Here is a 25,691-nt window from a genome sequence, read left to right as displayed (position 1 = left end):
GCAACCAGAGCTGGGGACTGGTGGCCAAGAGCATGCTGCTGGACCCACAATGCCTCTTGCTCAGAGAGCCGAGAGCAAGCCCTCAGGGGAGTGGCAGTCCAACAACGTCTGGAGTTTGTAGTCCAAAAAAAGTAATTGTTTTCCCAAAGCTCCAACTTAGAAAAGTGTCAGAAGGTCAAAAGAGATGGTTGACATCATAACTGAAGCTACTGAGAGACGAGATGGAGGCAGCCAGTCCAGAAGAGAGAGGCACACAATCTCCATCAGGTGAGTTCCTGCAAGAATTTGTGTTTGCAGTAGTAAAAAAAAATCAGTTTTAAAAGGAAGGTTTCATCTGCTGGTGGAAGCACTGCCTGGAGAATGACAACCTAAACCTCATGAGGCAAGGAGTTCCATAGGCTGGGAGCAACAACAAAAATGCCCTCTCTTTGGTTCTTACCAAACATACCTGCCATGCCAGTTGCACCAAGATAAGCTCTTCCCAAGAAGATTTCAGATTTGGGGGGGGGGAGAGGGAAGAATGTATAATAAGCATAAGAGATTAATTCGTGTCATGGCAGCCAAGTTGGACATTCTGAGGAATGGGCACACCTGGCACACCTGGTACTCTTGGGCACCGTTGACACCTGGAAATCCAGGCTCAGGGATGGGTCCAGGAGTACACCCAAGCTGCAAGACTTGGGGGAGGATCAAAAGGGCAACAATAATAATCAGAATAATAAACATAACTGTAAATAAAATAATAATCATAATATTCATCAAAATTTACAAACAAATCACACAATTTCCAGTGTCTCTACATTAGTGCCAGGAATATGGGGAAGAAACAAGAACTGGAAATGTCAATTCAGGAGGGTAAATACGACTTTATTTATTTATTTAATTTATATCCTGCCTATCTGGTCTTACGACCACTCTAGGTGGCTTGATAGGAATAACTGAAACTTGGTGGCATGACTCCCATGACTGGAATACAGCAACTGAGGGATATAAACTGATCAAAAAGAACAGAGAGAATAAAAAAGGGGAGGTAGAGTGGAGCTATATGTAAAAAAAATACAGATTCCTGCACAGAAATACAGGAGGAGGAGAGTGGCTGTCCCATTGAGAGCATCTGGATCAATCTATTTGGGGCAAAAAAAACAAAAGGAACTTGGTAGCTGGAATCTACTACCGACCGCCCCAATCAAAGAGAGGATGCAGATGAAACTTTTGCAGGTTTTTCAAAGAGACACAACCTAGTAGCGATGGAAGATTTCAGTTACCCAGATATAAGTTGGGAGGCAAATTCTGCCAAGTACGGCCCTTCCAAGAAATTCCTGGCTTGTGTGGCTCATCATTTTCTCCTACAAAAAGTGGAGAAAGAAACTAGAGGATTTGCTATCCTTGGCTTGATTCTGACCAACAGGGATGACTTCGTGGGGGAAGTGGCAGTATAAGGGGTTGGAACCTTTCGTGGCTTCTGAGCAGGTGGTGGAGAGGAGTGAAGGCTGGCCTCTTGATCCACAGGCATTGCTTACCCTGGCTCTGACCACTGAACCACACCATCTCTTCTTTCTTCAGCTCCATGAGCAAACTCCGGAGGTCTGTGGGCCAAAACCCCACCCGACACAGAGCAACACCCCCAAATACTTTGATTTTTAGTTAAGTGTTTTTAAACTTGGGTCAGCCACTCCAAACACAATACACTTTCTAATGGCCAAGTTTTTCTTTAAAAATTCAGAAACGTTTGGGCAGCAAAACTCAACAAACCTCTACAAGACCTGAAGGAAATTTCTCGGACATTAAAATATTGTGGAATTGAAGTGCTGGGGTATAACCCCCCCCACCCCCCGAGGTATTGAGGGGCACGCTGCCCACCACAACATTGTTTCATCTCGGCCCATTTCCCCCTCTGTGTGTGTCTTTCACCCACCGATGACCATCTCTTCAGGTTGGTCTTGCCACGGCGTAACGATGGTTCTAATCCTGTTGGTCAAATTGTAGCAGAAAAGTGAGACAGAAACTCATGAAAGAACAACGCAAGCAGACTTAAGTCAAAAGAATGTTTTATTTCAGGAATACGGCATAGCAGGCACACACACGCACTCACACACACACACACACGCACACCAACAACTGGCATACGAGACAATAATAATGGACAGGAAAACCACTAATTAGTGCTGCCTTCAGTAGTCACCACCAGTTGGGATATGGCAGGGTTCAGCATCGTCGCCGTTCCGAGGCAGAAAGCAGAGGCGAAACTGCCTCTTGTGCATGCGTTTCACAGACAAAAGTGCCGTCATAAGAGCCAAGTCAAAGAACACCCCAAACACCGCCTTGTCAAGGTCAAAGAAACACCCCATGCCTCCTTTCGTCAATCCCCGGCATTTCCCCAACCCCGTCGGTTCCATGGCTTAATTAGACATGCAGATTTAAATCCTGTACAGCATCCTTTTGAAAAGGAGAAAAAAGAATAATAATAAAGATAAAGTGAGAATAGATGAAAAAAACGGCAGTGCCCCACCTTCCCTGTCATTGTTGGGTTGACCTTCCAGAATCGGACAGGTCCTCCTTTAAGGCTTGGAGAACCAAAGTCATAATACGGGCAAACTCCTCCGTAAGAGGAAGTCGGTCGCCAGAAGCTCAGTCTCTCGCTAGAAGCAAAACACGTGGAGAAGGCCAACTAAGGCTAGACTCAAGGATCCAGAGCTCTCCCGTTCTAAGAAAAGAGGTTTGATTTCTTGACGTTTCCTCTCCCGAAAAAGACGCACGGCGTTGGCCGTCGTGTCTTTTTCATACACGGACATTCCTCACAACGACGCAACAAGGTACTTGATACGGAAACCAATAGTGGAGGAAAAATAAATACAAACACAAAAAAGCCAGCAGATAGAGGACGGAAAATCTGTGGAGATCTCTACGCATGCCAGAAGATTGTTCTAGGTTGGTGTGCCCGCAATCCTCTTATTTGGTAGCGTTCAAATTCCACGTATGTGACCAAAGTTAAAGAGTTAGTGAAGTAAGGCAGGTTTCAGAATTCTAGAGTCGTATCAGACAGAAAATCTTCTTTAAAATTCGAAAGATGCACTTCTCCTGTGGAGGCCCTTATGGACAAGAAGACCACGAGTTAGCGCCATCTTCCGTAGTCACCACGAGTCGGATACGGCAGCGTTCGCCATCATTACCGTTTGAGGCAGAAACGTGTCAAAACTTTTTTTTCTTCCACTTGAGGACTAGTAACTTTTGCGAGCACATTATGAAGAGAGGCGTAAGGCAAAGAGTTCTTTGGCAAAACCAGGCTTGGACAGAGGGGTGTGTGTGAAAGAAGAGTCGCTGTCACAAGGAAAGCTTCTAGGGTTGCATAGCTGCAGAGTAAGAAACATGGGTCCCTGAATGGCATCATTCCGTCAAGGCAAAGAGAAGCACTCAGCTTATATACAGAACATTTTTTAAAAAGTATGCCAGTCAGAAGGACGGCAAATACAAATTGACCCATGCATTTTCTTTGCCCTTAACGCCTCGACACATGAAAGTTCCACTAAGAGAACACAGTGCCTTCCTCGTATCTTCCTCATGGAGACATTCAAGCAAAGGAAAGGCATTCAAAACTACACGCTGACAACTGGGGCTGGATCTGGCCTTCATCTGGCCTCATCTTACATATGCAGAGAGAGACATATACACAAATGGATAGTCCTCCCCCCCCCACTACCATGGCAATGCAAAGTCTACAGTCCCAGTATTTTCATATTAAATGCTGTAAAAGGTAGATTATAGTGAACACTATTTTAATAGTGAACACTATACATAGCACAGTCTCTGGCTCCCTCTTGTGGCCAGTTCTGGTCATTTCAACTTTAGAAATCTATATTTCTAGGATTTTTCTTTTAATGTTTCTAGACCGTGGATGAGTGAATCAGTGGATACTGATCCTGTGGATAAGTGAATCCTTCTGTATAACCAGAGACATACTTGCAAATACCAGCTAGTTGGGTTTCTCAGCTGCTACACAACTGCATATCAAAATAAGGGAGCTAGGAAAAAATATTGGGGGAGGGGGGGACTAAAACACCCAGCATCTCCGAAGCCAGAAAATTACTATGCATACATACATGTGAGGGCAAAAAGATTCCTGTCATAGGAAGCTGAATAAAACATGCCAGGTGGCTTTTCCCCTCAGATGGCGCTCAATGGCGGTTCAGTAGAACCATTGTAGGTAACAAAAGTGAAAGACAATCAATTTGCCCTATTTCCCCCCCCCTTTAAAAAAATCTGCACTGGCTGTCATCATCCCCACATTCTTCACAAATCCTTAGCTCCGTGTGTGAAGCCAGAAAGGCTTTTGAGGCCAATTTTATTGCCAAGAAAATACAATAGAATCCCAGTATCTCCAAACTCCCGCCTCCTCTGGATACTGAAAAACACTGATTATAGCAAGTGCTATTTTAATAGCAAACACTATATACAGTGGTGCCTCGCTTAGCAATCGCTCCGTTGAGCGATGAAATTGCTTTGCGATGGACTTTTGGCCATTGCTGGAGCAATCGCTTAGTGATGTCCTCTATGGCTAAAATTCGCTTTGCGATAATCGCAGGGAAGCGATCATGGCAAAGCGAACTTTTTTAAACAGCTGATCGGCGGTTCCAAAATGGCCGCTGCAAAAACAAAATGGCAGCTGCTGTTTTGCCTCACTGTAGAGGCACCCAAAATGGCTGCTGCTATGGAGGAATTTCGCTTTAAAGTAAGTTTTTAGCCCATAGGAACATATTAAACGTGTTTTAATACGTTCCTATGGGCTTTTTAAAATCGCTTAGCGATTAAATCACTTAGCGATGTTTTTTCTGGAACGGATTAACATCGCTAAGTGAGGCACCACTGTATACTGTAGTGTAGCATGATCTCTGGCTCCCTCTAGTGGTCAGTTTTAGTAACGTCATCTTTGGAAATATATATTTCTAGGATTTTTTTTCTTTTCATATTTTCAGACCGTGGATAAGTGAATCAGCGGATACTGATCCTACTGTATGGCTTTAATGTTAGCATTCTCTTTTCCTCTCGCTCCCAAGTTTATAATCATTTAAAATTATTTGAGGCAGAACCTCTAATCTTTTGCATTCTATGCAGTGCATAGCTTGGGGTAATTAGTTTAAGAGCCCTTTCCAAATAAATTATCAAAGTCTCAAAGGTTCCCTTTAAAATGTAATTTGCTCCCATTGTGGGCCAAATTCTTGTCTGTTTTCAGCATGTTCAACAGCTCCCTGTGTATGCAGTTATCTTTTTCCTATAATTGCACAAGAAGGGGAGGTTTCAGGACCCCCCTTGCACACCCATGTGCCCCAAGGTTTTCTATGGGATGATCTTTGCCTCGCATCACTCTGAGCTGGAAATTGCTTGAGCAATTGCAGAGTGTGCTGTCTGTGAACAGGTTTCTGTCCATGGCCTTTAAAAAGTCATTTTATTCAACATGGTTACTCACTGCATTTAAATAATAATCACTCCTCATTTTATTGCCTGTTGCTCTTTAGTTTAATTTTTATCACCTAAAAAATCCCTCTAAAATGGATTAAAAATGGGCAGCACACCTGACAACTTCCTGTTCTAAAATGCCTTTCAAAGGTACAGTGGTGCCCCACATAGCAATGATAATCCGTTCTGAAAAAATCGTCGCTATCCGGATTCGTCGCTATGCGGGACTAAAAACCCCATAGGAACGCATTAAAACACGTTTAATGCGTTCCTATGGGGAAAATCCTCCATCCGGCCGCCATTTTCGCTGCCTGACTTCTGACTGCAGGAAGCCTGTTTACAGAGGCAAGGTATGTGCGTTCTCTCCTCAGCTAGCTCAGCTTACTTCCATGTAAAAGATGCCCCTCGATGTTTAGTGTAATGATTTTAGGAAAAAGTAGTGTCTTATACATGGAAAAATACAGTATGTCAATTTGCGTCTAAAAGTTATAGCATTTGTGTAAATGCAAAACAGGATTTCGGCCATAATTTCAGCCCTGTAAATTACTGTAGTTCAAGTTTCTGTTGTCAGAAACACAGGTAGCTGCTTATTACCAGCTTAAACTATTTTTCCATCTGGCCCAGGATTGTCTACTTCCACAGGGTGATTGTGCATCCTCCGGATGATGGGTGTTGTAGTATCACATATTTGGGAGGCAGCAGGTGGGGAAGGGTTAGTTTACTCCAACTGGCCATGGCTCTCCAGCCTGGTTGCCAAAGCTCCTTTGATTCTTGTGTCATAAAGAAATGGAGAAGGTTTTTCTCTCTAGTCTTTCTCTTCTTTATTGTTAGGAAGCCGGGCAGCCTGGTTCGGTGTGTGCTTTTTCTCCTCTCTTTTCTTTCTTTAATCGGACAATTAATTACAGAACTTTACTCCTCCGAACAGTTTTTCCATGCATAAATAGGATGAGTGCTGGGTGCTCTTCACCGTTTTCTGACCAATCAAAAATGTAATTTCCTTTTCTCACAATCATTAGCTGGCTTTCAACTCTTTCCAGCTGCAGCCTGAGGACTGGACATTTGATTGTGTGGTCCTCTAAATCAAAATGTCCTTGCACACGGAAAACTAGACTGCCAGGAACCCCTTCTTCCTGACATCCTCGTTCCTTGTGCGTGCATGTGACTTAAAAATAAATAAATCAGGAGGGGAGGGAAACAGCCTTCCCATAGTTAGCTTCCCACCTACAGACTGAAGTGGTACAGTCCCATCAGAGATCAGTCACGTGGTCCTGCCGATGGCCTATTTCTGCTTGGAGAAGTCTGAAGGCAGCAAATTTCCCTTCTTTCACAGCATCGGCAAGGGTTCTTGACCCAGATGCATTCTCTGGTGCTTCACGAAGTAAGAGCTGGTGGTGAAGCTTTTCCCACAGAAGTTGCATTTGTAGGGTTTCTCCCCAGTGTGGGTTCTCTTATGAAGGACAAGATGGGCCTTGCAGCTGAAGCCCTTCCCGCAGGCAGTACAGGTATACGGTTTCTCCCCTGTGTGGGTCCGCTCATGGTAAAGGAGTGCCGAGCGTTGGCGAAAGCACTTCTCGCACGTGGAACACTTGTAGGGCCTCTCTCCCGTGTGGATCCACTTGTGCTTCACAAGATCGGAGCTCCGGTGGAAGCTCCCTCCGCAATCCGAGCACTTGTACGGCTTCTCTCCTGTGTGGATCCGCTCGTGTTTCACGAGGTCCGACCTCTGGTGGAAGCTCCTTCCGCAATAAGAGCACGTGTGGGGCTTGTCTCCCGTGTGGAACCTCTCGTGGACGATCAGCTTGGACCGCTGGCTGAAGCATTTCTCGCACGTGGTACATTTGAACGGCTTCTCGCCGGTGTGGATCCTCTCATGCCGGGAGACGTCCGAGTTCCGGTTGAAGCTCTTCCCGCAAAAGGAGCACTTGTACGGCCAGTCCCCCGTGTGCAGCCTCTCGTGGGCGATGAGTTTGGTAATCTGCCCAAAGCTCTTGTCACACACTGAGCATTTGTAGGGATTCATCCCCAGAGGAAACCCCTGTGGCCCGAGGAGAACCGAGCCGGGAATGAAAGCTCCCCCACAGTTTGAACACAGCGACTGCTTTCCTCCGGCAGAGTTTCCTTCTGTCCCTTCTGGGTTATTTTCCTGTGAAGCCCTTGGCCTGTCGTGGCTCTCATTGGTGTCCCCTGCGTTGCCGAAACTGCCGACGGCTTCTGGGGCTCGGAGGGACGTCAACCCATGTGGATCCATTTCCTGAGGATCTTTCCAGTCGTTACCCTCTTTTTCACTCACCAGCCGATCAACTATTGGGAGAGGGGGGAAGAGAGAGAGAATCCAGACACGTCAGTCTTTGTGCCCAAGCTGTGGGGAGATTCTGGAGTCTATTTCTGAATTATAATGGTGACTTGCTAGAAAAGTTATCTTTTCTCTTAATCATGCCTTGTCGTTCCCTGTCATAACAGACGGCTCATCACTCTTTTCAAACAAAAGTGTGACCTCCTGGGGATTTCTTTTCTTGACTACTGAAAATTACTTCTCTCTGTGCCACTCTTCTGCAGGTCTGACCCAAGATATTGCGCTGCCTGAGGCAGTGCAGAAAAGAGGCCCCCCCAATGTTATCAATAGAGTCTTCAAGGCCGCTTGAGACAGAAATTCCCACAAGCCTTCTCTCCATCTTCCTGACAAGGAAGCAGCCACACTATGTTACTACCGAATAATTTGCCACCTTTTAACGATACCTAAATTCACCGCCTGAGGTAAATGCCTCTGCCTAATGGCAGGGCCGGCCCAGATTCCTCTACCTCAGTCTCTTTATTTCTATCTAGCACTGCAATGCTAAAGTAACCCTAACCCCTTCCTTGCTCTGATTACATGAAACAAACCCTCAAATCTCCATTCTTGTTTCCCATCTTCTCCTAGAACTGGCACAGACCCCTTGTCCTTTCCTTCATAACTGCCCATGCCTTATTTATTTATTTTTTTCAAATATTTTTACCCTGCCTTTCTACTTAAAAGGAGCCATGCTTTCCTCTCTCCCCTCCAGACTCCTATTTACGTCTCTGTGTTTACATTCCAATACATCATCAATCAATACATCAATACATCATCATCAATGACCGTGCCTGCTGCCTCAGGTGGCAGATTTTTTGGGTGTGTGTGTGTGTGGAAACAGCACTGTCAATCTTGTCAGCTATTCCTCCTTCATAGCCAGTCCTCATTTCCGGAGGACAAAACTGTTGGTGACGCTTAGTTCTGTCCTAAAACAACCGATAACTTGTAACAGTGGTTCCCAGCTTTGGGTCACCCAGGTGTTCTTGGACTACAATTCCCAGAAGCCTTCACCATCAGCAGGACTGGTTGAGGATTCTGGGAACTGTAGTCCAAGAAGACCCAAGGTTGGGAACCACTGATGTGTACCATCTGCTGCTCTGTGGTGCCTGACACTATCTCCATGCGGAGATGAAGCAAACACCACCTACCAGTCCAACCCACTTCTATATGTGGAATGGATTTTGCCGTTTTCTTTGGAAGGAGTATACCTCAGGCTAGCCCTGCGCAGGTATACCAGCTCAGACATGTAAGCCATGATAAGCAGATTTTTTAAAAGTTTCCTTTTTTTTTTTAACGGCTCCATCAAATTACCAAAGCTACTGAGGATTCTGGAAGCGATCAGTCCCAAAGAAGACACACTTACCTTCTGAGTGATCATCCTCCCTGGCCTCTTCCTTGACCAACCTGCCAAGTGGGCCCTGGGCAGTGTTTCTCGACGCCCGCTCGCCGTCAGGAAAATTCACAGTCACCACGTGGAACATCCCTGGACCCTGAAAACAAAGAGTGATTTAAAAAAAAAAAGAATGAAAATCCCTACAGAAGCTTCGGAAGCCCACATCAACAGAAGAGGTCAAAATCAGTGAGTTGTCAGTACCATCACTACCTATAACAAGCTACTTTGTTGGAAAATAAGGAGAACACAACACTAACAGGAATTTTTATAACTGGCAATTCTGTTCACAAGCATTCCCTCCTCTCTCTCTCTCTCTCTCACACACACACACAAACAAACACACACAAACACACACAAACACACACAAACACACACAAACACACACACACACACACACACACACACACACACACACACACACACACTGCTCTGTCACATTCCAGTTACAAGCATGGTAGCTCTTCCCTGTGGATAAATTCTAAAAGGCATGGGTGTGCCTTCACATTTGATTGTCTTGGTGCACAATTTAAATTCCAGACAAGAAGCTACTGCCAGGGCAGAGTACAGAGGAACAGAATAGTGTCCCACAGGCAAATGTGTCAGGCAAGAGTGCATTGTATCTCTTTCTAGACTCAAATCAAAGACTGAAAATTAGTGGAAGATACATTAAAAATGTAAAGTACAGAGATTATACTATATTAATCTGACGATCCAAGGCATGTGAGATGGCCCCACATACCCCTCACTAAAATCCTGTTGCCTCGTGTATTAAGTCACACCTAATCCCATTTCAATGGAACCTCAGGAGGAATGAACTCATCAAATTGCCACTGACTCAGTAGGCCTAACTCTAGCTGCAACTGACTGTGCCAACGGGATTTCAACAAGCGATTTTTCACAGCTAAGCCAAGATTTGAACCCAGCCCAACACTGGGCATTTCAACCTTTTTCAAAGTTCAATCCCAAAGAATTAAAAATATACAGTGGTGCCTCGCTTGACGACGTTAATTCATTCCAGCGAAATCGCTGTAGAGATAAAACGTCGTCAAGCGAAATAAAAAAGCCCACTGAAATGCATTGAAAACAGTTCAATGTGTTCCAATGGGCTGAATACTTGCTCATCCAGCGAAGATCCTCCATAGGGGCGGCCATTTTCGCTGCCTGTAGTGCGAAAAATGCCTCCTAAAAACAGTGGGGAGCCGTTTTGAGCAGCTGGCGGCCATTTTAAAAACCCAACGACCAGCTGTTTGGACCGTCGTAATGCGAAGAATCAGTTCCCGAAGCAGGGAACCGATCGTCGCAAAGTGAAAAAACCCTATTAAAACATTGTTTTGCGATCGCGATTGCAAAAACATCGTCGTGAAGCGGATTCGTCATTATACGGGGTAATCATTAAGTGGGACACGACTGTAAGCAAGTTTTTTAAAATTGTTAGGTCTTTTTTCCTCACAAAAAGTGAGGAGAAAAAGAGAATTAGAGGGGAAACAATTAAAATTTTTTTAAAAACTACTTAAAAGAGAATTGATTTTAAAATCCTTATGTTTCTATCATGTCTTGAGATGGGAAAAATCACTAGATATTTAGATGTGTCGCTATCAGGTGACACACCATTATAGTATCTGGCATGAACCTGGAATTATCACTATGCTTGCTTGAAACAAAGAAATCAGCAAAATTCAGGTCTTCATCACTGGGAAACAAATTCACCATCTGGTGTGATGATCACAGCCTTCTTTAGGGAATGAACTGGAAAAACCCTATTTGTTAAAATAATGGAGTTGGAAGGGGCCTATAAGGCCATCGAATCCAACCCCCTAGTCAGTGCAGAAATACAAATCAAAGCAGATCCAATAGACAGTTATCCAATTTCCTACTAAATATCTCCAGCACTGGAGGGCTTATTACCTCCCAAGGTAATTGGTTCTTTTGTCATACTACTCTAACAGTTAAGAATTTTTTTTCTGATATTCAGCATAAATCTGGCTTCCTTTAGCTTGAGCCCATTATTATGTGTCTTGGTCATACCAGCAATGTAACTTTCAGCCACTAATTGCTGCAAGTGACAAAGCCAGCAGAGGGAATTTCCTATCAGATGCACAACTCAGCATGTATTAGAAAATGGCAATGCTATATCTTCCTATCCTATGGCAATTTACTGCTGAAAGTTACATCAGTGGTGTTTATACCACAACTAAGAGAATTTTGGTTAGGGAGCAAACAGACAATGCCCATACTGAAAAGGCTGGAGGTAATTTTGGATGCAGTAACAAGAAAAAGAAAATACAATCTTAAATCTTAGAACTGCAGAGCTGGAAGGGATCTTCTCAGTCATGAAGTCCAGCTCCTGTCAAGGAGGCCCAGTGGGGAATCGAACTCCCAACCTCTGGCTCTAAACTCCTGAGCTATCCAGCAGGTCAGATCAGTAAAAGAACAACTTGGGTAGTTTTGTCCAGCAGTTTGGAGTGGGGGGGAGGAGTGGGCCACAGCTTCAATCTCACTCTCTCTTTTTAAGAAGAATTTATTCATGTGTTTTAAACTGCCAGAAGTTGGGAGTTCGATTCCCCATTATGCCTCCTGCAAAGCACAGCCAGCCTGGGTGGCCTTGGGCAAGCTGCACAGTCCCAGGGCTCCCCCTAGAGGAAGGCAAGGGTAAACCACTTCTATGTATTCTCTACCTGGAAAACTCCGAAAAGGGTCACCCTAAGTCAGGACGGACTTGACAGCACATGATTACTTATATTAAACTGCTTATTTTTACAGCTTGAACCTGGGAGTCACTCCAGCATTCCAAGGAGGGTTCAGAGCCGCCATTTTAATTTCCCACAATGCCCCTTCATGTGTCCAGTATAATCCCACTACAGGGCATTGAAGGACATTAACATGGAGGTTCTTGGGCTAAGCTGTTTCAAACGGAGCACCAGGATGGGCCCAAGACATTTTGGTCCCTGAGGGGAAGGGCAAGATGGCGCCACACGCCTAGTCCATGTACACAAGGCGAAATGACTGGCAAATGAATCTTCCTCCATGCTGGCAATGAGATAGCCTGCATAATTAAACTGTAAACTACCCATTCATTCATCCATCCAACTGCCAGCCTGGTCGGCTTCTGGTCTTGGAACAGAAGAGGACTCATTTAAACCCTTTGCCTCAGGCGGCAAAATGTCTTGAACCTGCTGTGTGCTCCCGACAGTCCCATCTGGACTTCACCTGCTCTCACCTTCTGTTCCTGCCTCCCATCCTCTTGGTGCCTCAGCAGGAAATCTTCCGCCAGAGCCACCGCCTGAGCGCAGGTGTGGGGCTGGCATTCCCGCACCCAGGTCCCCATTCCCAGAGGCAGGACGGCCAGGAACTGCTCCAGGATGACCAGCTCGAGGATCTCCTCCTTGGTGTGCCTCTCCGGCTTCAGCCACTGGTGGCCAAGATCCCAGAGGTGGCTGCAGACCTCGCGGGGCCCCTCAGCCTCCTGGTAGAGGAACTGTCGGAAACGCCGGCAGGGGGGCTCCGGGCTAAGGACCTCTTCGCCACCCATTTCCTCCTTCACTTTCCGTGGCTTCGGGACGGCCGTCTGTGTTGTTTGGTCAAAGCCTGACGGCTGCGGTGGCAAGAACTGCCTTTCCAGGGGCTGCTGGCCGGCCGTAGTGGCCACCCCTTCAAAATGGGTTACGGGCACCCTCATGTCCCCCCACGGCGTAGCTCCTGGCAGCTGTCTCGTCCCCCATCCTGGACGGGGAGACTGGACACCCCCTAAGAACTGCTGCCATTGGGCTTCCCAGCGATGCGACAACAAGCCATCCTCCGGTTCTTGTTTAATATGTTGAGGTCCCCTCCATTCCAGGTTGTGTCCATCTGCCCTGTTCTGGGCGACGTTCGGGCTTTCTCTTGGTCTCTCCCATTCTGCCTCAGATTTCAGGCTGGCTGGTTCCACATCCTCCATTTTCATAGCCGGATTGACTCCTTGGTCCAGTCCAGCCTGGTAGTGGAGATCCAAGGGCGACCGATCTCTCTGCTCGGCAGCCATTCTGCTTCCCAAAGTGGGTGCTTCGCCCCTCTTCTGTCTTTGGCGGCTATTGAAATAGAAGTGCTTCACAAACTAAGTTTCAGATCTATAATTACATCACTTTGAAATGGGTTGTTCCGTAGGACGTTTGGGGCCACCTCCGTGATGATACGTATTATTTTTTTTTGTTGTTGTTGTTGATCTCCCACGTTCCTCCCTGGAGAAAGTCAGATCATCTGGAAAAAAGATGTCTCTCCTTGATGAACCAATGGCTTTTTTTCTCTCTCCCTGAGGAAAGTAAACACAGACAGGCATAAAAGAAATATGCAAGAGTCCTGTACAAGCTACAGCTGCAGTGTTAACTCATCAGGAACATTCTCTGGAAGCTTTGTTTTGGGAGAAGAAGGGGATAAAAACATGTTTCAAATAAAGGAAATGAATGATAAAATAAAGAAGTGAAATCTGACACACAGTATGAGCTCATGAGTCGTTACCTACGAGTATGTTCTCATCTTTCTCTCTCCACATCAGAAGAGAGGATTCTATAACACTAACAAGTTATTTATTTGTTTATGTACTGGGTGTTTATAGTGCCCACCTGATGACATGCTATAACTCTGGGTGGTTTACAACATAAAGCATAAAAACACCCAACCTCACCCACCCAACAATCCGAAAATCAATTCTTCCCCCCCCCCCAAAAAAGACACGGTGGCAGCCACAAAAACAAGATAAACACGTAACAAAAGAAAATAATGGTTGTTCTGGGTTTTTCAGGCTCTTTGGCCGTGTTCTGAAGGGCTCTTTGGCCGTGTTCTAAAGAAAATAACATGAGGAAAGAATATCTCACAATGTTTCTCTGAAAAGCTGTGATTTCATTAGCTTTCAGAATGATGGGAAGGAGCCCAGTGCATCTCCGATGTCAGGGCGTTCCACAGGGTTGTGGCCACCACTGAGAAGGCCCGGTTCCTAGTCATCGTATTCTGGGCCTCCCTTGGGGTTGCCACCTGCAACATCGGAGCTTGGGAGAAGCAGGTGACATGAGCAGAAGATCTCAGCGAGGGGCACCCTAGGAACAACAAAGTCTCAAATCGTTGTCAACTTTAGTACTGTGCATTTGGCATGGAAGGAAACAGGCTACTAGTGCAAGCAAGCTAAGACTGTGGAGATATGACTGAATCTCAAGTTGCCCGACACCAGCCTGGCTGTTGCATATTGCACCCGTTGCAGCTTTCATATCCTCTCCAAGGGCAGCCCCACGTAGAAAGCACTGCAGTAGTCAATCTCTGAGATTACCAAATTTCATTTTATGTGAACCCTGGCAACCAGGCAGAGTTCTGCACCAAATCTGATAATGGCTAATTTTATGAGGTGCAGGGCACGCCAGGTGGTACACACAGCATTCTCTGCCAGCCGAGACACAGAAAGGACAAGGTGGTTAATTCTGCTGACCCCCAACATCTGTTGCTTGAAGCAGTTGGCTTATTTTGTCTAATGGTAGAATTGGCTGAAAAGAACTAGATGGAGTGTAGTCCGACCCTTTATTCCTTAGAAATACAGAGCAAATTCTGGTATGGAATAGACACGGTGTCCACGGAGGCACAGGGGTAGGAACAGCTTAGGGAGCTTGCTTCTCCTGATGAGAAAGAACTTAAGAACAAATCCTTAGAACTGCCTTTTTCCTCTTCCCTCCAGATTCCTTTTCCTCTTGCATCATGACTGTTCGAGAACGGCAGGTGGATTTCAGCTTCACCTTTCCCTTCTCTATTAGAAACCTGAGGCCCGGCAACTAAAAGCAAGAAGGGAAACGGCACAGAAACGAGTCCCCTGGGATGTGTTTCTTCCTTTTCAATATTTGTATACTTAACTCTTTTTAGCTTTAATGTTATACTTTAATAATGTAAGCTGTCTCTTTCTACTCATTGTTTGTAGCTTTAAATATTGGCTTTTCATGAAGTAAACCACCGTTGTCGATTCATTGTTTTCCGCCTGAAATATTGGCTTTCAATGTTGGTAGCTTTAAAAATTAGCTTTCAGTGATGTCAACCACATTGTTTTCAACTTCAAATGCTGTATTTTTATGATGTAAGCAACCTTGGGTTATTTTTCATAAGAAAGGTGGGGTGAAAAATATTTTAAATAAAATAATAATTTTAAAAATTCCAAGTGTTTGAGGAAGAAGATTTTGGTCCACAAAAGCTCAAACAGAAATCTCTTCATCCGTAACATGTCAAAATTTATCTTTTTAAAATTCTTTTCCCCCCTTTCTTGGCAATGCAGTCTAGACATACCCATCTAAAACAGTATCTTTCCACTGTTTCTCACCTACCTCCCTTTCATGTTTTGTTCTTGCTTGTTGGTGTGTCTAATATTAGACTGTAAGCACCCGGAGGCAGGGCCCTGCCTGGCTCGTCAAGCCTGATGGTGCTTTATAAATAATAATTACCAAGGAGCTTTTGTGCAAAGAAGAGAGAGGGGTACAGACCCCCTTTTTTTCTTGTTGGAATTTGGCCATTCTCTTTTGATGGGGGGGGGGGAAACAACCTGGAAATATCAGCTCCATTTCATCCCTTCCTTCCATCCCTTGAAAAAAAGGGAAATTATCAGTCTGGATACTTGTTGGTAGAAGGAAAGGAAAACTTTTGCTTAAAGGACATGCTTTTTTTTGTTCTTTCCTATTATACAGAATGGAGCTTCCTCTCCAAAGGTCTGTCTTTGGAGAGAAGAAAATGGAGGGGAAAAGGAAAGGCGGCTAACAAAGGAACAGCAGGAAGGAAAGAAGGAAGGAAGGGGAGATCTCAAAGAACTCCAGGCATGGGGTGTGGGAACCTTATATTTGCCAGTGGCAGGTCGTGTCTGGGCACTAGAAACAGACGGGTCATGCCCACCTCCACCCCCCAATATCCAGTATTAAAGAAGGAGCACTGATTTTTTTTTTGCAACATTTATTTCTCTGCCCTGCTCTAAAAGATATATTCGGAGAGGGTCTCGATCTGCAGAAAGTGACGATCGGACTGTCAAGTGTCCGTCCCTGCCATTCCTGCGCCCGATCCTGTACTGTCTGCCTTGCGCCCTTGGACCCCTCCCTTTCCCAGGGGAGAAAAGCAAAGGGAAGGAGGGCTGTCTTGCTTGCCCCAAAGCAATCCGTCCAATATGAACATCGCCCAGGTCGACTCACCCTCTTAGAAGAAGCGAGAAAGCCAAGGTCGGGGGAGCTGGAGAAGGACCCAGGGGCGTGCATGCAAAAAAAATAAAACAAAATTAAGATTAAAAATCAAATCTTCAGTTTGCAATGGGAAAGGCATCAAGTCCTCCCAGGCTGGCGGGGAAAAGAGCAGGAAGGGCCCCTCTCCACTATTTACTACCAGCTCTTCGTTTGGAGAAAAAAAAAACCCTGTGTGCCATCTCTCTCAAGAAAAGTGCAACTCTATCGTTTTAACCCTTGGAGGGCAGATCCAAAGCCGTTACTAGGATGGCATCCGGGGAAGTTCCGATGGATACGCGGGGGCGCAACTTGAGATCGTTCCTTTTTTTAGAAGGGGAAGCAGCAGAACAGTTTCAAAAACAAAGTTGTAGTTAAAAAAAAACACTCCAGGGTATTTTAACTACTTAAAAAGTGGTTGAATCCCGGTATGGTTCCGTAGACTTTGTTGGCTACGGATGCTGGGCGTTGTAGTCCAAAAGTGGACATTTGCCACAAGGTCTCGTGTATGCTTGCATACGGGAGCCCAGAGATTTGAAGCCTTACTTCTTTTTTTTTTTTTGGACAGCTCCACCACCCAGCCAGCCTTCCTCGCCGATTAGGGAGGTGCTTTCAATATAAGTTTAAAAATAAATAATAAATAAATAATAAATAAATAAAGCAAGACTGAGTGATGTCTGTTTCCCCCACAGAAACCTTTGTTGCACTGCAACTTTCAACACTGTTCTTGCAAGGTGGGGGAGATGGGTAGGGCATTCCACCAATACCCTGTTTTAAGGAGAAAAAACAAAAAACAAAACTATACAGAAATATTTTATTCCTAAATAAATAACAGTTCATACAATTGTTGTCAGAATAAAACAAAAGGATTATGTGTAGCATACACAGACCCTAACAGGAACGACAAGCTCAATGTAAACAGTCTCTGCAGCAAGATAAGGGCTGGAATTGATTTTTCCTAGGAACCAAAGAGTTCGTAACAAAATAGGGGATGTATTCTCAAAGGGTTTCACGGTCGGGATCTGATGGTTGTTGTGGGTTTTTCGGGTTCTTTGTCTGAACAACCTTCAGAACACGGCCAAAGAGCCCGAAAAACCCACAACCACCATCAAAATAGGGGATGATAAGAAATCATTCATCTGAGAACTGGAAACACCCAGACACGCATTTTGACAATACCACACACTGTTTACGTAAGGCAAGACTTCTCGAAATACAAGCCGAAAGTTACCTTGGCTTGGAGAAGGTTTGTAAATAACGGTAAAACAGGTTTTGGGTTTGCTGGTTTCTGAATTGTTGTTAACTATGTTCACATTTCACAATAAACAATGATGCAGTTTGTTGACATTTGGCACGTAAACCCATCTTCTCCTCAGAAGCCATGGTTTGTTAACCAGCTGCAAGCCACAACCTGAACCCAAACTTCCTTTTTTTTGTAGATGTAGAAGAGGAAGCCATGTTAATTTTTTAAATTACATTTTTACTTTTATTCTTTTTTCACCTATTAAGTTTTTTACAAGGTCTGAACATGCAATTGTATTTTTAACCTTTTCATCCCAGTTCCTCAATCCTGAAACAACAGGTGACAAAAGGTACATTGGTGAGGGTGTATGGTCCAGTAACCATGAGAAGCAGCTTCCTTTGCTAATAGGAAGTTAGGTCTGTCCTCGGTTCTGAAGGTTTCCAGTCAGGCCTTTCCTCCAGGTGAGCAAAATATAGGTTTCTTTAGGTATAGGGTATGGCAGGCAGAACTCTCACAATGAAGAATGTGTTTGTCCAAAAACAAACAAGAGATACATCCGTTTGCCAAATCTTGGTTTCCTGAGACATCCAATGTTCCAATCATACCTAAACCTATTTTGACGAACAAAACATAGTTTATGAACCAGCAACAAACTGCAGTTAAAGGCAATGAATACTTTTTGACTTTAAAATTCTGGCTTATTGTTATGGCTTATTCCTGATGGCTTTCCTCAGCTGAAATTCTGAAACAGGAGCTTAGAAAAGTAATGGGAGAGTAACAAACCTGAAGTGGAGCAAACTCTCTGTGCTTTGTATTCTTGAAGGCTTCCACGGCCGGGATCTGATGGTTGTTGTGGGTTTTTCGGGCTCTTCAGCCATGTTCTGAAGGTTGTTCTTCTTAACGTTTCGCCAGTCTCTGTGGCCGAATCTTCAGAGGACAGGAGTCAGAACTCTTGTCTGTTCTCTGGTGCAGTTTGCTTGGATAGTTGAGTATTAATCCCACAGCTATAAATACTCAACTATCCAAGCAAACTGTACCAGAGTACAGACAGAATTCTGACTCCTGTCCTTTGAAGATGCCGGCCACAGAGACTGGCGAAACGTTAGGAAAAACAAATTTCAGAACACGGCCAAAGAGCCCAAAAAAACCACAACAATCATCTCTGTGCTTTGTTGAAACAATGGGCGCTCAAAACAACAAACCATGGCTAACATAAACCATGGCTTAGAGCAGAGGGGAAGCAAAGTGTGCCTCTTCAGATGTTGCTGGACAGCATCTACCATCAGCCTTCACCACCAAAGCTTGGTTGAACAACAGGGAAAACTTCCTAATTGTTAAAGCAGGATGCCAAGGGAGCAAATTACCTCAGGAGATGGTGAGCAATCCAACACTGCTTTGATTTGTATTCCTGCATTGAGCAGGGGGTTGGACTCGATGGCTTTAGAGGTTCTTTCCAACCCCATTGTTCTATGATTCTGTACAGTAAAAGCCAGTTGTGAGGAACGCTGGGAGTTGTGGTTCCATAATTGCTGCCTTAGAGTGATATAACGCAGTCACTGAATATATTGTTTTAATTTAAATTTTATTTTATTACCATTTTACAGAGCCATAGCAAGTGCTTAAAATAAAACCCTTCTCATCATAGTCCATGTGACGTTGTTGTTGTTTAGTCGTGTCCAACTCTTCGTGACCCCATGGACCAGAGCACGCCAGGCCCTCCTATCTTCCACTGCCTCCCGTAGTTTGGTGAAATTCATGTTGGTTGATTCGATGACACTGTCCAACCATCTCATCCTCTGTCGTCCCCTTCTCCTCCTGCCGTCACACTTTCCCAACATCGGGGTCTTTTCCAAGGAGTCTTTTCATGAGATGGCCAAAGTACTGGAGCCTCAGCTTCAGGATCTGTCCTTCAAGTGAGCATTCAGGGTTGATTTCCTTTAGAACTGATAGGTTTGTTCTCCTTGCAGTCCAGGGGACTCTCAAGAGCCCCCTCCAGCACCACAATTCAAAGGCATCAATTCTTCGGTGGTCAGCTTTCTTTATGGTCCAGCTCTCACTTTCATACATCACTACAGGAAAAACCATAGCTTTGACTATTTTGACTTTTGTTGGCAAGGTGATGTCCCTGATTTTTAAGATGCTGTCAAGATTTGTCATCGCTTTCCTCCCAAGAAGCAGGTGTCTTTTAATTTCGTGGCTGCTGTGTCCATCTGCAGTGATCATGGAGCCCAAGAAAGTAAAATCTGTCACTGCCTCCATATCTTCCCCTTCCACTTGCCAGGAGGTGATGGGACCATTGGCCATGAGCTTTGGTTTTTATTTTTTTTGACGTTGAGTTTCAGACCGTTTTTTGCGCTCTCCTCTTTCACCCTCATTAAAAGGTTCTTTAATTTCTCCTCACTTTCTGCCATCAGAGTGCTATCATCTGCATATAGGAGGTTGTTGATATTTCTTCCAGCAATTTTAATTCTGGCTTGGGATTCCATGTGTCCATGTGACACACACATATTTTTTTAAAAAAAATATTTATTTATTTATTTATTGGACTTATATACCGCCCCATAGCGCTACAAGCACTCTCCGGGCGGTTTACAATTTTAATTATACAGGCTACACATTGCCCCCCCAGCAAGCTGGGTACTCATTTTACCGACCTCGGAAGGATGGAAGGCTGATATTGTTAAAGTATTTCCAGTTTTTAAAGTGGGTGGGAGCAGGAAAGGAAAAAATAATTCCCAGGGGCAAAAAAGGGTAGCTATGTAGTTGATACAAAATGCAAAACTAGGCAACACTTTTACAGGCAACTAAAACACATTCATCAGACAATACACAACTTTGAAGTTCTTCACACTGGTACAAACCTGATGAAGTGGTTTTTGATCCATGAAAGCTTGTGTATTTTCCAATGATAATTTTTTAGTGGTCTGTAAAGGCATTGCATAGTTTTGAATTAACCATTCCTAGCCAGATTTCACAAAATTGAATTTCTCGTGTGTGTGTGGGATGTTTTCGAGGGCTGATCAGGGGTGGGTTCCCACCAAAGTCGTCTTTATATGGAGGCCAACCTAAGGGCTTTCTCCTGCATGCATTCTCATATGTCTAATAAGGTTCTCCCGACGATTGAAGCGGTCCCCGCATTCCGAGCAATGATACGGTTGCTCCCCTGTGTGGATCCTCTGGTGGCGGAGCAGATCCTGACTCCAGCTGAAGCTTTTCCCACATTCGGAACACTGGTATCGTTTCTCCCCCGTGTGTATTCGTTGGTGGCTGATCAGATTTTGGCTGAGGTTGAAACTTTTCCCACACTGGGAACATGTATACGGTTTCTCTCCCGTGTGGACCCTTTGATGGCTAATAAGATACTGGCTCAGGCGAAAACTTTTCCCACACTCATAGCACGTGTACAGTTTGCTGTCCGTGTGGCTACTCAAGTGCCTGGTCAGATTCTGGCTGCGACTAAAGCTCTTCCCGCACTCCGAGCACTTATGCAGTTTTTCTCCCGTGTGAATTATTTGGTGACTACGCAGGTTTTGGCTTCGGTTGAAAGTTTTGCCACATTCTGAGCACTGATATGGTCTCTCCCCTGTATGTATCCTCTGGTGACTAATCAGGGACTGGCTCAGGTCAAAGCATCTGCCGCAGGCCTCACACTCGTACGGCCTTTCCCCGGTGTGGGTCCTCTGGTGTCGATTCAGGCTCGATTTATCACAGAAAGTCTTGCTGCAACGGGTGCAGGCGTACGGTTTCTCCCCTGTGTGGGTCCTGTGATGCGAAGCGAGATTTGCATTCCGGCTGAAGGTTTTCCCGCAGTACACACACAGGTAAGGTTTTTCTCCTGTGTGGCTTCTGTGATGTCTTTTAAGGTTGGACTCATCTTTGAAGTGCTTCCCACACACATCGCACGCGTTCCGGTTCTCTCCAGCCCTTCCCGTTGACTGGACTTGCGGGAAGTCTCTGCCTTCAAAACGAATAGTTTCTTTCCTGCAGTTGTTGTTGAAGTTCCCAATCTGCTTTTGCAGTCCTTCGGCACTCCCAAACTTAACCTGCACTTTCTTAGCCAGAATGATGTCCGGTTGAATCTGGGGTATTTTTCCCTCATCCTTGTTTTTCTCTGCTGGAATAGAGAGAATAATGATTTCAGACAGGAAGGGAGGAAAGAACAGCTTCTAAAAAACAGAACGAACCAATCTAGGAAGCATTGAAGGATCTGGGAATGTTTAGCCTCGGGAAGAGAACACCTTGAAATGTGAGGGTATTTTTCAAATGTTTAGCCTCGGGAAGAGAATACCTTGAAATGTGAGGGTATTTTTCCTGCAGTATTGTCACTATAGGGGGAAAAACTCATTTCCTGCTGTTCTCCTAGAGCAGTGGTCCCCAACCTTGGGCTTCCAGATGTTCTTGGACTACAACTCCCAGAAGCCTTCACCACCACCTCTGCTGGCCAGGATTTCTGGGAGTTGAAGTCCAAGAACATCTGGAGGCCCAAGGTTGGGGACCACTGTCCCTAGAGGGTTGAAACAAATCAAACGGACTCAGTTTCCACTATGTGTCCTTTTAAGGAGCCCCATGGAGTAGTGGTTCAACTGCAGTAAAGCTTGATACATTTTTAGTAGAGGTATCCAGGTGTCTGTTTTTGGATTACACCTTCCAGAATTCCCCGGGCATTCAGTTTAGGTATCTGGCTCTGGAGCCAGAGGTTGGGAGTTTGATTCCCCATTGTGCCTCTTATGAGTACAGCCAGCCTGGGTGGCCTTGGGCAAGCTGCACAGTCCCAGGATGTCCCGAGAAGAAAAAGGGAAACCACTTCTGAGTATTCTCTTTATCTATAAGACCCTGGAAAGCATCATAAATCAGAATTAACTTGACGGCACATTATTATTGTAGTTTATTTGACCTATGCTTGTATGGGCTATTACACGGCATCAAGCCACAATTATTGTTACAGTAGTACCTCAGTTTACGAAGATCTTGGTTAATGTAATTTTCGGTTTGCAAAGGAAAATCCGTTGAAAATACTGCCTGGGTTTCCGTGTTTTTGTTTTTTCCCCCACAGTACAAGGAAGTTTCCCCAGGATGCATTGTGCCCAGAGGTTATAGCACCATCCCCGTTCCTATGGCAATTATTATGGCAAATTTTTCGCTGTATGTAACATCCCGTAGGTAAGACACATTAATTTGGTAAACCGAGATACCCCTGTATTTCAGAGATTTCTGAGGAGTTTTTCTGGGAGTTGCAGTCCAAAAATTGTACACCTCTAGCAGTCGGCACACTCCATGGCCTCCAAATCCTGTATAACCTTAGAAAATTATGGATTAGTTACATGTTTGTTTGTTTGTTTATATCCCGCCTATCTGGTTGGTTAAGACCACTCTCCTCCTCTTCCCGTTCAGCTTCATAATGATCTTGCAAGGTAGGTCAGGGCTGAGAGAGAAGGGCACCCAAGTGAGCTTCTCAGTCCAGTTTCGAACTCCGATCTCTTTAAGTTCTGACCCAGTGGTCCCCAACCTTGGGCCTCCAGATGTTTTTTGGACTACAACTCCCAGAAACCTTCACCACCACCTCTACTGGCCAGGATTTCTGGGAGTTGAAGTCCAAGAACATCTGGAGACCCAAGGTACCCAACCGTCTTCCCCACCGCTCCACTCATTCCGGGACTTTCCTGGAAAGTATGTGGCGTTGGAGACCCTGCTAATGGAGCACCTGCCTTGCAGAAGTGTGTCGCTGCCAGGTTGGGGGATGATGGGAGTTGTGGTCCAAAAGGAACAGAGTGTTGCCAAGCTCTCCGCGGGAGCCCCTGCTTGCAAGAACTCACCGACCCCACGGCGGTCGCTCATCCTTCGCACCTGCGAGCAATCCAAGGTGCACATTCCCACGGGAGGGGGCGGGGCCGAAGCCCGGGACGGCGTTCTACGACTCCCTCCCACTTCCCTTTTGGTCTCTCTAGGAGATGGAGACTCTGTCAACTTAACCCTTTTAAGAACCCCTCACTTTAAATGGGGAAGAAATTCTTTTGTGCTTTTTCTCTCTTCCAGGAGAGAAGGCCAAAAAAGGGGAAAAAAAACATAACCAGAGAACCGATACTTTATTTATTTAAGATTAAATCTTCCCAGAACAATGGCCATGGATGAGAAACGCCAATAAATGTAGCTTTTCATATCTGCGAAAGACAGGGTTTGGGAAATCTGTAGCTCTCTATATGCTGCGGGGCTTGGAACAAAGCCAGTAGTGAGGGAAGATGGGAGTTGTAGTCAACGACTTTGGAGGGCCAAGGATTCTTTACCCCAAAGTCAGGTGCCTTAGTTAGGCTACATGCTTCGGTGCTACCAATCTTTATTGGTAAACTAACCTGGATGAGCTACCTGAACCTCCGCTATAGGCGGACACTTTGCAGGATAGTGTGGTGTAGTGGTTATAGAGAATGTTGGCTTTGGGATCAGAAGACCAGATACTCCCATCAGTCATGAAAAGCAATGGTCAAATTCCAACACCCCCCCCCAGCCTCATTTACCCCAAAGGGTTGCTGTGGAGATAAAATGAAGGGGGAAGGAACTGTGGTTGTTCCATTGAATGCCATCAGATGAAATGTGAGTTAGAAATATAGTAAGTCAAAACAGTCCTTTTAAAACCACTCTCAAAAGAGCCAGGGAAAGAGGTGCTGCAATTAAGAGTCATATTTTCCATGGTGGCTGACCAGAGAAATAACTAAGTGAAATGGTAAAAATGTTTTTCTGTGAGCCCCAAAGAGCCTGTGCAGAGAGGAATCTGCCTTTTTGTTTCTCTACATAATCCACTGTACTTGGATGGTGATCCTGTTGCCGTTTTGAATTTTTAGTAAAATTCCTCTAGCTGCATAGCAGAAGAGGAGGATTCACAGAACAGAACAGCTTCAAGTTCCCCAAATTAGTCCAAACCTTTTCTTATTAACTGGCACTTACTGTCTCAATAACTCACTCAGATATTAGTAGTAGAAATATTTTCTTTTTCATTACTTAAGCAAGTTGACTAATGTGAGTGCTTTTCAGCAACAGATTTCAACAGACTCTAGATAGGGAAAAATCCTCTCATGTGGAGAGGCAGGGAGCAGAAGGGAACAATTGATTAGTGCTAAATATCCTGATAGTCACTCCGGTCCAGAACGTTCCCTCCCAGCCGAAGCTACTAAAGGCAGCCTGCAAGTCTGCAAAAAGTCCAACAGATCTTTCATTCAGCACTAGTTTGGGAATAGATTGTTCGGCCACGTCTTTTCATCCCATGTGGCTCATGAAAGCGATTGGAAGAAATACACAGGATGGCCTATTTGGAGTCAAGGCTGAACCAGCTGAAACAGACAGCATTTTCGGGAACTTTCTTCTAAGGAAACCTAGGCTGGCTTAATTCTTCTTGTCCTTCTTTCAACAGGCAGAGATGCCTTTATTTAAACAAGTTTGCTGAAGAATGGTATTTTTGTGCGGCTTTTGCTGTGTTTTCTTTTCCATGATGTATTTTTACAATTAGTCAACTTCCTTAAAAAGGATGACCTCTTTTAATTGTATTCTAATATTGCAATAGATTGCGTTAATCCTTATATATACTTGCATAAATTATGTTCCAGACTACCTTGCTTCCCAGTCAACAAGCAAGACGTAAACCAGCTTAGTGGTTTACGAATTTGGCTGCGGAGCCAGAGGTTGGGCGTTCAATTTCCCACTGGGCCTCTTTGACAAGGGCTGGACTTATTTATTTATTTAATTTATATGCCGCCCACTCTACCCAAAGGTCTCTGGGCGGCTTACAACAATTGATGATTCATGAAGTCCCTTCCAGTCTACTTTCTAAGATTGATGATGATGATGATGATGATGATGATGATGATGATGATGATGATGATGATGATGATGATGATGATGATGATGATGATGATGCATTTTTGGTGCACTTCAAATCTGCTCCTGAAGCAACCATTTCACTCTGCCTAATAGGAGAGTGGAAGATTATTCTTTGAGGGAAGATTATTCTTATGTAAGATTTTCAGGTTGATTTCAGTGCAAAACGAAACACAAACAAAAAATAAATCCCCCCACAATCAGAAATGTCCC

The 25,691-nt window shown here is 44.8% G+C and overlaps 2 protein-coding genes across 4 annotated transcripts; both read right to left on the bottom strand.

Annotated features, from left to right (window-relative positions):
• Nucleotides 1–2,031: 2,031 nt before the first annotated feature.
• Nucleotides 2,032–18,707, bottom strand: LOC110069829 (uncharacterized). Its single transcript, XM_020777396.3, has 4 exons — nt 16,349–18,707; nt 12,391–13,458; nt 9,144–9,270; nt 2,032–7,752 (listed from the first exon to the last, which is right to left on the bottom strand). Exons 2-4 carry the CDS (start codon nt 13,189–13,191, stop codon nt 6,776–6,778), a joined length of 1,905 nt encoding a protein of 634 aa, XP_020633055.3. The 5' UTR covers nt 13,192–13,458; nt 16,349–18,707; the 3' UTR covers nt 2,032–6,775.
• Nucleotides 18,708–19,180: 473 nt separating this feature from the next.
• LOC110069828 (uncharacterized) lies at nt 19,181–23,543 on the bottom strand. Of its 3 annotated transcripts, none has more exons than XM_020777395.3 (2): nt 23,429–23,543; nt 19,181–21,729 (listed from the first exon to the last, which is right to left on the bottom strand). In XM_020777395.3, the coding sequence occupies exons 1-2, from the start codon at nt 23,481–23,483 to the stop codon at nt 20,681–20,683; spliced, it is 1,104 nt and encodes a 367-aa protein (XP_020633054.3). In that variant the 5' UTR covers nt 23,484–23,543; the 3' UTR covers nt 19,181–20,680. The 3 variants fall into 3 exon arrangements, with proteins under 3 accessions (XP_020633054.3, XP_078244415.1, XP_072844504.2); XM_078388289.1 differs by having other exon boundaries at nt 19,181–21,726; nt 23,429–23,526; XM_072988403.2 differs by having other exon boundaries at nt 23,321–23,517.
• Nucleotides 23,544–25,691: the final 2,148 nt, after the last annotated feature.

This window comes from Pogona vitticeps, chromosome 2 (genome assembly GCF_051106095.1).
Source record: "Pogona vitticeps strain Pit_001003342236 chromosome 2, PviZW2.1, whole genome shotgun sequence".
Classification (NCBI taxonomy): Eukaryota; Metazoa; Chordata; class Lepidosauria; order Squamata; family Agamidae; genus Pogona; species Pogona vitticeps.
The sequence above is the reverse complement of the archived record's forward strand: the minus strand, read 5'-3'. Positions and strand labels throughout refer to the sequence as shown.

Excerpts from the sequence above, each read along its gene's own strand:
- LOC110069828 (XM_072988403.2), bottom strand. The coding sequence starts at position 23,483 with ATGTGCACCTTGGATTGCTCGCAGGTGCGAAGGATGAGCGACCGCCGT. Across the intron at positions 21,730-23,320 it reads CAGCGACACACTTCTGCAAG|CAGAGAAAAACAAGGATGAG; the intron begins GCAGGTGCTCCA and ends TCTCTATTCCAG.
- LOC110069829 (XM_020777396.3), bottom strand. The coding sequence starts at position 13,191 with ATGGCTGCCGAGCAGAGAGATCGGTCGCCCTTGGATCTCCACTACCAG. Across the intron at positions 9,271-12,390 it reads ATGGGAGGCAGGAACAGAAG|GGTCCAGGGATGTTCCACGT; the intron begins GTGAGAGCAGGT and ends CTTTGTTTTCAG. Across the intron at positions 7,753-9,143 it reads GGAGGATGATCACTCAGAAG|TTGATCGGCTGGTGAGTGAA; the intron begins GTAAGTGTGTCT and ends CTCTCCCAATAG.